Source organism: Podarcis cretensis (assembly GCF_951804945.1).
Source record: "Podarcis cretensis genome assembly, chromosome: 18".
Taxonomy (NCBI): domain Eukaryota; kingdom Metazoa; phylum Chordata; class Lepidosauria; order Squamata; family Lacertidae; genus Podarcis; species Podarcis cretensis.
Genome location: NC_137188.1, coordinates 8,511,231 through 8,523,485, shown reverse-complemented (window position 1 = coordinate 8,523,485; position 12,255 = coordinate 8,511,231). Strand labels below are relative to the sequence as shown.

The 12,255-nt window shown below is 47.0% G+C and overlaps 1 protein-coding gene across 2 annotated transcripts in view; it reads right to left on the bottom strand.

Moving 5' to 3' along the window:
- The window catches only part of LOC307207165 (putative acidic leucine-rich nuclear phosphoprotein 32 family member C), a 38,825-nt gene extending 30,909 nt beyond the window's left edge, over window positions 1-7,916 (bottom strand). For both annotated transcript variants that reach the window (XM_079960929.1, XM_079960928.1), the window contains exon 1: window positions 7,744-7,916. In XM_079960929.1, the coding sequence (XP_079817055.1) occupies window positions 7,744-7,797 (54 nt within the window). In that variant the 5' untranslated portion in view covers window positions 7,798-7,916. The remainder of the gene's footprint in view (window positions 1-7,743) is intronic.
- Between the last annotated feature and the right edge of the window lie 4,339 nt (window positions 7,917-12,255).

The following is a 12,255-nucleotide window of genomic DNA, read 5'->3' as shown; positions in this document are numbered from 1 at the left end:
CATTCGCACTGGTATAATCTGAATATTTACAACCAGATTTAAGGTTTCATTTTTGGAACAGTAATTTTTCAGAGTTCTTTTTTTAACAGTTATATCAAAAACACCGATTTGGTCATACTATTAGGAATACACAATTATGAAATCATTGCAAAGTTTAGTAAGTTAACTGTTTATATTTGGACAACTTTTCTGCTGTCCTTAGTGGAAGGAGGAAAAAAAATAACCGTTTAAACAACTAAAACAGTAACATTACAACATATGTATCAATGTTTTTTAACCGATGTGGTTAAACAATTAAAAACAGCAACAACTTAAGACTTTAGTTTTAGCACACACAAAAAACTTAAAACAAATCCTTATTCCCTGTTGAATAGCCTCTGGAGTATAATGTAACTTAAATAGAAAACTATCCTTAGAAACACTTTTCCTCCCAAAGCGTTTTGCATTGTAAAAATCCAATTAAAATCAAAAACACCCAATTTTTTGATTATTATTTTTTAATCACTGGTTTTTATCCACCCCGGTATAAAGCAAAGCCTCAAGGGTTCAGGGGAGACAGCTTCACAAAGCTCTGGAACAGCATTTTCCAAACTTGTGGTCCCTTGAGGCCCAGCTCACATCATCCTTAGCCTGTAGGACCAGTGGAAATTCTTTTTCCTTTTTCCTCCTTTTCCCTTCCTGCTCTGCTCTGGTCCTTTGCATTTTGTGTGGGTTAAGGAGATGCAGATGAAAGACCGTGTTTGAGAGGAAGGGAAAGGAAGATCTCCCAGAATGGCAAAAGGTACAGGACCCCTGGACAGTTAAGTCCAGCCAAAGGCGACTATGGGGTTGCGGCGCTCATCTCGCTTTCGGGCCGAGGGAGCCGGCGTTTGTCCACAGACAGCTCTCTGGGTCATGTGGCCAGCAGGACTAAACTGCTTCTGGCGCAACGGGACACCGTGACGGAAACCAGAGCGCACAGAAACGCCGTTTACCTTCCCGCCAGAGTGGTACCTATTTATCTACTTGGACTGGTGTGCTTTCGAACTGCTAGGTTGGCAGGAGCTGGGACACAGCAACGGGAGCTCACCCCATCACGGGGATTCGAACCGCCGACCTTCCGACCGGAAAGCCCAAGAGGCTCAGGGGTTTAGACCACAGCGCCACCCACGTCCCAGGATGAGGCTAGGGGAAAAAGCGAAACCCTCAGGTGGAAGCTTCATAGTATAACAAAAGCTGGAAGGGACCCCAGAGGTCCTCAAGTCTAATGCAGGAATCTTTTGTGCAAGATCTTGAACCCAATACCTTGAGATTAAGAGCCTCAGGCTCCAGCAGGCTGAGCCATCATCCCTCTCTGCGCGGGAAAAGTTAACGTTTACCTGCGAAAGAGGACTTTCTATTCTCCCTCCTTCCCCTTTGCTGCTGTTTAGAATTGCGGTTTTTTATTGTAATTTATTATGGAACGCCTTAATACAATTTTTTAAAAAGGAATTGTAGTCCAAAACTAGCTGGAGACCCAAGTTTGGAAAACTCTGCTCTAGAACAGCGCCCTGAAAGTTTTCGGACGATGATTCCTGTGAGCCCCAGTCAGCACTGTTAGAAACACAGATATACAGTCATACCTTGGTTCTTCAACGGAATCCACTCCGGAAGTCCTTTCGACTTCCAAAACGTTCAGAAACCAAAGTGTGGCTTCTGATTGGCTGCAGGAAGCTCCTGCAGCCAATCAGAAGCTGTGGAAGCCCAGTCGGACGTTCGGGTTCCAAAGAACATTCGCAAACCAGAACATTCACTTCCGGGTTTGCGGCGTTCGGGAACCAAAACATTTGAATCGCAAGGCGTTTGACAACCAAGGTACAACTGTGTAAGCTCTTCGCCAAATGGCACCTTAATCCTAGGTTAAAGTAAGTGGAATATCGAGGTGCCTTTTCCAATGAAACTTTATTATTATTAATTTCAAGACGGCTTTATATTTTAAAGAAAAAATCTCAAAGCGGTTTTTCAACACATTAACACCTCCAATAAACCAATCCAGAACAAAACAAATGCCAGCTTCAAGGAATATACAGTGGTACCTCGGGTTAAATACTTAATTTGTTCCGGAGGTCCATTCTTAACCTGAAACTGTTCTTAACCTGAAGCACCACTTTAGTTAATGGGGCCTCCTGCTGCCGCCGCGCCACAATTTCTGTTCTCATCCTGAAGCAATGTTCTTAACCCGAGGTAATATTTCTGGGTTAGCAGAGTCTGTAACCTGAAGTGTCTGCAACCCGAGGTACCACTGTATTTCAGATCCTTCTCTAAGGGACATTTGACTCTCCCCCTATTTATTTACTACGTACCGTATTTTTCGCTCTATAAGATACACCAGACCACAAGACGCACCTAGTTTTTTGAGGAGGAAAACAAGAAAAAAATATTCTGAATTTCAGAAGCCAGAACAGCAAGAGGGATCGCTGCGCAGTGAAAGCAGCAATCCCTCTTGCTGTTCTGGCTTCTGGGATAGCTGCGCAGCCTGCATTCGCTCCATAAGACGCACACACATTTCCCCTTACTTTTTAGGAGGGAAAAAGGGAGTCTTATAGAGCAAAAAATACGGTACTCAAGAGCTCCCCACACTGGAAAAATGGCAGACGAAAGTGATTGACTTTATGGGACTGGCAGAAATGACTGGCAGAATCCGCGACCAAGAGAAAGAGACGGTGGAGGAAGATTGGAAGAAATTCAAAGCTTATCTTAAGAACTGTTATAATATTGATGAGTGTTAAAATGTCAAGGGGAAGGAAGATGCAGAATTACAGCCGAAAATGTTTGATGATTTAAGGTGAAATCGAGAAAGATAACAAATTTAAATTTGATTGGCTAAAATGGTTGCTGAAAAATTGTAAAACAAGGATGTAAAAAGGGTGAGGTATGGGGAAATCCGAGAAAGGAGGCTTATGAAAATGAGGTTAAGAACTTATATTTGTGTGTTTGTTTGTATTTGTCGATGTTTTTATGTTGTTGTGGTTGTTTTGTTTTAAAATTGGAAAACTAATAAAAATTATTATAAAAAATAAAAATAAAAAAAATACGGTACTCAATTTATAGAGCTGCCCCATAGCAGGAGGCCTATAGGAAGGCAGGGTGGGATAGTGGTTAGAGTGTCATGGACCGGGACCTGGGAGATCAGGGTTCGAATCGCCACTCCATCAGGAAGCTCCCTGGGTGTCCTTGGAGTCAGCCGCAACCTCTTGATCCACCTCGCAGAGTCGTTGTACAGATTAATGGGGGGGGGTGAACCATGGACTCTTTGGAGAAAAAGGTGGGAGATTTGGGCAACAAATAAGCTCTTCTGCTGACCTGCTTAAGAAAGCTGGAGAGATTTGCTAGGTGGAGAGATCTCCCAGGTGAAAGACCTCTGGGAAAAGATTTATAATGAATTGGGGAAAAAATGTTGAAATATACATTTATAAAGAAACCAGAGGCCTTTCTTCTTGGAATAACAGGTTTGGAATAGCCCAAGAAAGATGTTAAAATTATTTTTGTATGCCAGAACTGCTGCTCGTATTTTGTTCGCTAAAAAATGGAAAACCCAAGAATTATCAACAGTAGAAGAATGGCAGATGAAGATGATGGATTTTTCGGAGCTAGCCGACCTCACCGGAAGAGTCCGCGACCAGAAGGAGGAGTTATCAGGAAGAGTGGAAGAAATTTAATGATTATTTAGTAAAATTTGTCAAGTTAAATTAACTGTAAATAGCTTGCAAATACTTAATGGGCTTAGTATTTTATTTATGTTAAGTGATGAATTAATATGTTTAATTCCATAAGGTGAAGATCTAAGAATGTTAATGTTTAAGTTAAATTTCATAAAAATTGGGATTTGGAAAACCGTTAAAAGGACATGCAATGAAATTCAACAAAGGGGAAGAAAGGAAGTCACTTAAAGTTAATAACTGTAATTTTCAATAAGGCTATGATTTATGTTTGTTTGTCTCGTGTGTTTGTTTGTTTATAACATTATGAAAACTAATAAAAAAAATTTTGGGGAAAAAAGGAAGCTGGGGGGATTTGCTAGGTGGAAATCTCCGCGTGGTCGCAATCGGACCCGTGCCAGTCGCAAAATGCACATGGCTAATTTCTAACGCTGCTAGTCAGCCCAGCCATATACCGCCAAAGCTGATGGGGGGGGGGGTTGTACTCCAAAACCATCAAGGCTGTTCCGGAAACCCTACTTGTGGCAGACCCCTGTCAAGGGCAACAGAAAAATATTTGCCGTGTCCTCATCTGCTAAAGCTCATTCCCCTCTCGTCCCACCCCATAAAAGAGCTTAAAAGCCCGCACTAATTCAGACTGGCCCCGAATTTGCGGTGTCACCTTTTGACCAATAGTCCCTAAGGCACTTGCAAGGCAGGGAGAAATGGAATGAGGCCAAGACACTGGTTTCCATCTTGACCCAGCCACAAATGTTATGGGCGAGCCCTATCCTTATCCCCATTTCACAGATGGAACAGCCAAGATCATTACTAACCCAACTTACTGGGGGGAGAATTACGGAAAAGCATTTCCGCACACCTGAAACGTTCTAGGTTGGAGTTTCCCAAACTTGGGTCTCCAGCTGTTTTTGGACTACAACTCCCATCATCCCTAGCTTGCAGGATCAGAAGCCATGGTGGCATATAAATAGTATATTATTATTATTACCACCATCTATAACATTTGAAGCAAACACAATGGGTTGTTAGTCCTACTCAGAGCAGACCCGCTGAAATTAAACTGCCCTTTTAATTCAGAGCCACTAATTGCAACGGTTATAATTTAGTTGGATGAAACCCACTGCAATTTTCTCTCATTCTCTCCCCCCCCTTTGCCTATTTTAAACTGCAAGCTCCTTGAGGACAGAGACTCATCTACGGAAGAGAGGGATCTGAAATGTTTTCCTTGAAGCCTGAAGTTGTTTTATTAGAGATCTTTTGACTGGACACCCCTCCCCCCTTTAAAAAATAAAAGCAGAAGAGAAACCGAAATAAATAATAACGGTAATAATAAAGTTCGCTGCAAAAATAATAATAAAAAAAACCAGGCACTTAGTCATTCCATTGTGGCAACCATAACCTAGGTCTAAGGTGAAAGTTTGGCAATTAGTTTAAAAATTGGGAGTTTCTAACACCAAATAGAGCCACCAGATTGGGAGACTGCCCCCGCCAATCACCCTGTCTCAACAAATGGGGGTCAAGCTGTTGCGATGAATACATAGGTTCTCAGTGGCAGAGCGGCTGCTTGGAGTGCAGAAGGCCCCCCAGTACACCTGCTAGGCATGTAGAAGGCCTCTCGGCTTGAGAGCTGCCACCATCCAATGTAGACAATGACCTTGCTCAAGTTTTACGTAGTTAAGCGCGGCTCTTTTTAATTTTTAAGGGAGGGTGTTTTCTACGTGAAACACGCTGAAATTATTCTTAAACACAGGTACAATTTTTGCAAACTGCCCCTCCAAACAGAATTCCCCTAGAGGTGCCTGTTTATAGTCCTTCCCTCACAGAACTACAATTCCCAGAGTTCCTTGCTGGGGGGGGAGCCATGATACTGCCCAAGCTATCAGTAGTGGAGGAGGCAGTCCTGGCTCCTCCCAAAAGAGGCGGCGGGGGGGGGGGGGGGAGGCCAAGGCTTAACCCCCACAATGGCAGCCACACACACACAGGAAGCCAGGCGCCTGGAAACCAAGCGAAGCAACAGCAGAGGACCAGTGTTCACACCTGGCAAGCCCCCCCCCCCTAAATACACAAAACGCACCCCCCCCCCAAAAAAAGTGGCTGATCCAACCTGCAGCCAAGCAGCCCTCAGTAATACAGATCAGCTTGGCTCCTGGGTGCAACTCAGCCAAAAGCATTGCTCAAAATGGACCAGAAACCCTAAAAACACACACACACACACACACAGATTGTGTGTTTGTGCGTGTTCTGCAAGACTTCTAACAGCAGTTTCAGACCCCCCCCCCGTCCAAGTCAGGGTCAAGGCTCTCTTTCCAATCTCCTGGGTGCTGCCATACATTCAATTGGTTCTAGTGTGTGTGTGTGTGTTGTGTGTGTCTCACCGCCCTCCCCCCCACCCCGCCTTTCATTCAGCCCAAGCCACGCTCCCCCCCTGCTGCTAGACCATCTTGGATGACCCTTTAAAACCCCAAACCATAAAAGGCCCCCTTGCTCCGCCTTGGCCTCTCCATCCGCCTGCCTGACCCAGTCCCATCCCTCCCTCCCCCCGCATCCAAAAAAAAGCTACACGTGGACGCAGCTCGACATGCATCCATTCCGCCCCCCCAACATCCCCTTCCTTTCCCTTTCTGCTTCTCTCCCAAAACCAAGAGGGGGGGGGAACTCTTGAGATTTTAATCTCAACCCCCCCTTTCTTTTTTTACAAAGCAGCGCCTTCTTTGGCGAGGCGCGCAGCCACCCAGCGCCAAACCCCCTCCTTTCCTTTGCGCTCTCAAAAGCTCCACTGTGGTTTTTCTCCTCCCACTCCCCGAGGTGGTAAAATGGGGGGGGGGGGGTTTAGGAGGAGGGAATTAAGCGGGTGGGAAACAAACTCTTCCCTCACTGATCGCCCTCCTCCCAGCACCAATAGTTATATATATATATATATAATCGTCTGGGTTGTTTTTTTTTTTAGTAAACGCGTTTCCACGTGCGCAGCTGGCGGGGGGGGGGCGGGAAAGAGAAGAATTGTGCTTTTGGGAGGGCGCAAGGAAGCGGTTTATGGAGGGGGGGGAGTGCCTATGGGTACTGAGGAAACTGCCGCCATCCATCCTCCCCCCCCCCCGACCCAAGATTGCATTAAAAAAACACACCACAAAAACCCCACCATGTGCGCTTTAGTTACGCATCATTTATAGACCGGGTAAAGCGAGCCCGGAGAAACGAAGCCGGGGGAAATCACAATTCACAACTCTGACCCACGTTCCCGGGATGGAGGGGGGCGGTCCAAGGCCTACAGGGCATTTCTTTCTCCCTTTGGGGTGTGGGGGGGTTTCCGCTCCACCTTTCCGGAAAACATTCAAATGCCTCCAACATTCCTGGGGTGGGAATATTTTTTAAGCCACCCCCCCCCGCGGCCACATAACTACCCCACTCACCGAGCTCTCTCTTTCTCTCTCCCCATCCCCGAAAAAAAAACAAGCAATTCACCCCCCCCCCAATTTAAAAAAACCCTCAACTAGGCGTGGGAAGTAGCCAAGTAGGCCCCGGTTCAAGCCCCCAAGCAAGCGTTAAGAATGTAGGGGAAACCAGATTCCCCCCCCCACTTAGAAAATTTACAAAACACATGGGTCAAGGGGCGGGACAGGACCCCCTCCCCCCAAAAAAACAGATCCCAATTTGATTATTTTATTTTTAAACCCGCCTGTTCCAAGAACCCCCTAAAACTTATCTTGTGCGTAAAAACACACTTTTGGAGAGGCGAAAGGCAAAGCGGCGCATGTGTTGCTGTTGGGTTTTTTTTGGGGGGGGGTTCTTAAAAGTGGTCGCCAAAAAATAGGTCGAGCCCCCCCCCCCTTTTCTCTCCAAGAGACAGGGGTGTAAAGGATCGGGGAGGAAAGGAAGAAGGCGCGGAAAAATGAAAAGAAATGGGGAAAAGGGGACTCCAAAAACTGCAAGGCGAGGATGGGTTTCCGTGCGCCCAGGAGCGCGGCGCGCGTCTCCAACATGTCGGCCGCGCACACGTGTGCGCGAAGCGGGCCGGAGGCGGGGGAAGGCAGCCGGGCCTGGACCGGGGGAAGGAGGGAAGGCTCACCTCGGCTGGCTTCTTGTTCCGCAGCTCTAGGTTGAGCCGTTTCTTCATCTCCATGGCGGCCGGGCGACGTCTCCGCGCGGCGAGGCGAGTCTCGGGCGAAGAGCAGCAGCAGCAGGCGGCCGCGCGGACAGGAGCAGCGAGCTGCGGGCTCCTTCCCGGCGCCGCTTATATAGCAGCCAGGCACCCCAGGCAACAAAAGGGAGGCGGGCGGCGGGGGGGGGGGGGAGGGAGCCGACGCAGCCGGGAGAAGCGCCCCCTGGCGCCGGAGAATTGCCGCTGCGACGCGCCCGCCTCAGAGGAACCCGCCGGACAGCGTCCTCTGCTGGCCGCGCGGCGACCTCGTTTTCCTTTCATCGGAAAGATGAATGAACACAATGGATTAGATTGGCCCCCACTGGTCATGCGAATAGGTAAAGGGACCCCTGACCATTAGGTCCAGTCGCAGACGACTCTGGGGTTGTGGCGCTCATCTCACTTTATTGGCCGAGGGAGCCGGCGTACAGGTTCAGGGTCATGTGGCCCGCAGGACTAAGCCGCTTCTGGCGAACCAGAGCAGCGCACGGAAATGCCGTTTACCTTCCCGCTGGAGTGGTACCTATTTATCTACTTGAACTTTGATGTGCTTTCGAACTGCTAGGCTGGCAGGAGCAGGGACCGAGCAACGGGAGCTCACCCCGTCATTGCGGGGATTCGAACCGCCGACCTTCCGATCGGCAAGCCCTAGGCTCTGTGGTTTAACCCACAGCGCCACCCGCGAATACTGCAAATACTGTACTGCTAATAATAAAAATTTTAAAAGGTGGGGGGACTCACCACAAAATTCATTCATTTATTTGTTTGTTTGTTTAGGGCCCAGTTGCAGTGTTGTACCCTCACCCCAACACCCCAACTGTGGGAAATGTAAGGTTGGATGAATAAACTCAAGCAGACAATGATCTGCATTAGAAATGGCCACAAACTTTATTGATTACAGACATAGGTGGAGTTTTGGCTCAGGAATTGGGTGTATATATCTGTCCCAGCCCTCCCCAACCAAAAAAAAAATCAATTATTTAATTTAAACAAGGGTAAGGTAACTCAGGTGGCGCAGGTGACGCTGTGGGTTAAAGCCTCAGCGCCTAGGGCTTGCCGATCGAAAGGTCGGCGGTTCGAATCCCTGCGGCGGGGTGCGCTCCCGCTGCTCGGTCCCAGCGCCTGCCAACCTAGCAGTTCGAAAGCACCTCCGGGTGCAAGTAGATAAATAGGGACCGCTTACCAGCGGGAAGGTAAACGGCGTTTCCGTATGCGGCTCTGGCTCGCCAGAGCAGCGATGTCACGGTGGCCACGTGACCCGGAAGTGTCTCCGGACAGCGCTGGCCCCTGGCCTCTTAAGTGAGATGGGCGCACAACCCCAGAGTCTGTCAAGACTGGCCCGTACGGGCAGGGGTACCTTTACCTTTACCTTTAAGGTAACTCATTTCCCCAGGGTTTCTGCTCAAAACCCCCTCTAATAATAATAATAATTTAAAAATCCTATCACTGTTAGAAAGAATATTATTGTTATTATTATTATTAGTACCCTGCCCATCTGACTGGGGCAACGCAGCCACTCTGGGTGGCTTCCGACAGATATGAAAACCTAATAAAACACTAAACATTTTTTTTTATTAAATGTCTTTAGTAAAGGTAAAGGGACCCCTGACCATTAGGTCCAGTCGTGGCCGACTCTTGTGCTCTTGTGCTCATCTTGTTTTATTGGCCGAGGGAGCCGGTGTACAGCTTCCGGGTCATGTGGCCAGCATGAGTAAGCCGCTTCTGGCGAACCAGAGCAGCGCACGGAAACGCCGTTTACCTTCCTTTAGATGTCTTATAAAGGTTGCATGGTTACTCATCTCCTTGATGGGAGGGTGTTCCACAGGGCGGGTGCCACTACTGAGAAGGCCCTCTGCCTGGTTCCCTGTAGCTTTACTGGACAATGGGGAGACGCTTCTTCAGGTCTACTGGGCCAAGGCTGTTTAAGGCTTCAAAGGTCAGCACCTACACTTTGAATTGTGCTCAGAAATGTCCTGGGAGCCAGTGTAGGTCTTTCAGGAGTGGTGTTATGTGGTCCCAGCGGCCACTCCTAGTCACCAGTCTAGCTGCCGCATTCTGGATGAGTTGCAGTTTCTGGGTCACCTTCCAAGGTAGCCCCACGTAGAGCGCATGGCAGTAGTCCAAGCGGGAGATAACTAGAGCATGCACCACTCTGGTGAGACAGTCTGCAGGCAGGGAGGGTCTCAGCCTGCATACCAGGTGGAGCTGATAGACAGCTGTCCTGGGCACAGAACTGACCTGCTCCTCCATGGACAGCTGTGAATCCAAAATGACTCCCAGGCTGTGCACCTGGTCCTTCAGGGGCACAGTTACCCCATTCAGGACCTGCCTGCCCCCTGTCGCCCAAAAACAGCACTTCTGTCTTGTCGGGATAAAACTAAAGAATAAACTAAGGTATATAGGGAATGGAAAATATTTAAAGAATACTTAAAATTGTACTGTATGGACAATAAGATACTTGTAGAAATATTGTGATACTGGCAACCAAGAATTACCTAAAATATAATAGTGGATTATATATCTATATACAAAACAAAATAATTTGAATCTGTGCAAGGAATACAGATAATATAAGTAGTATAATGAGAATTATTGGAAGTTATATACTTAATCTGTCATGTAAGTGTAATATATTGCATTTGTTTATGTTTGTTTCTTTATCTTTTCTTATTTCATTGTTTCTATTCATTTGTATCTTTTTCTGTTTTATTTGTTATGTAACTCATGTATATTTGTCTACATGAAAATTTTCATTAAAAAAAGAGAATAAAGTAAGGTTCTAGACCTCATGGTTCTGAATAAAGGACTGGTTTAATAGCTCAGTTGGTTAAAGTGTTGTGCTGATGACCCCAAGGTTGCAGGTTCGATCCCCGTAAAGGACAGCCTCATATTCCTGCTTGGCAGGGGGTTAGACTAGATGATCCTCAGGATCTCTTCCAACTCTCTGATTCTATGATTCTAAGGGTAGGAAACTGGAGTCAAGCAAGTCAATCTGATTGTTGGTCATAGAATCATAGAGTTGGAAGAGATCACCAGGGCCATCGAGTCCAACCCCCTGCCAAGCAGGAAACACCATCAGAGCACTCCTGACATATGGTTGTCAAGCCTCTGCTTAAAGACCTCCAAAGAAGGAGACTCCACCACACTCCTTGGCAGCAAATTCCACTGTCAAACAGCTCTTACTGTCAGGAAGTTCTTCCTAATGTTTAGGTGGAATCTTCTTTCTTGTAGTTTGGAGCCATTGCTCCGTGTCCGCTTCTCTGGAGCAGCAGAAAACAACCTTTCTCCCTCCTCTATGTGACATCCTTTTATATATTTGAACATGGCTATCATATCACCCCTTAACCTCCTCTTCTCCAGGCTAAACATGCCCAGTTCCCTTAGCCGTTCCATCGAGAGCTCAGTACTGTCCTCAGTGCACCATGAGTAGGCAACCTAAGGCCCGGGGGTCGGATGTGGCCCAATCGCCTTCTCAATCCGGCATGACAGTCTGGGAATCAGCATGTTTTTACATGAGTAGAATGTGTCCTTTTATTGAAAATGCATTTCTGGGTTATTTGTGGGGCATAGGAATTCGTTCATCCCGCCCCCCAATATATAGTCCGGCCCCCCACAAGGTCTGAAGGACAGCGGCGTAGCGTGGGTTATCAGCACGGGGCAAGGCAAGTAATTTGCACCCCCTAACCCGTGGATTTTAACCTGTAGGATTTTAGGGGCATGGAGCTGCGAGTGCGAGCGCGCCCCCCAGATGTTGCGCCCGGTGCGCCCGGCCCCCCCTGCACCCCCCACGCTACGCCACTGCTGAGGGACAGTGGACCGGCCCCCTGCTGAAAAAATAGATACCCTGGAAGTAGATACCCAGGGTTACAGGATTGAACCCGGGGGGGGGGGTTGCTAGCAGAATCCTTGGGCAAAGCTGGGCTCTTTTCTCGGCCAACTTTAGGTAAGCCCAACACACCTGCTCAAACAGGCAAAAAGGATTTCTGTATAAATGATCTCTGTGTGTGCTTTTCTGTTGAACATTCATTTGTGATCTGGGCCTTTGCTGCACAAATTAGTCTGGATAAATACAGTGGTCCCTTGGGGTACAGACGCTTCAGGTTACAGACTCCGCTAACCCAGAAATAGTACCTTGGGTTAAGAACTTTGCTTCTGATCAGGATTAGGACTAAATTAGACTTAAATATACAAATAAGAAACTATACTATAAGAAAGGTGAAGAAATTGGAATATGACTGTAATATTGTTTTATGAAATAATGATATTGGAAACTGCTACATTCAAATTAAGAGGAAATTCAGATGGAGGAGAATAGAGGAAGTCAACTAAAATGTTTATGAAAATGGATTTTAATTAATTGGTTGAGTTTCTTTTTTCCCTGTTTAGGTATGTTAAGTTTGTTATTCTTTTTTCTTATTTTTCAATCTTTAATTGTGTTGT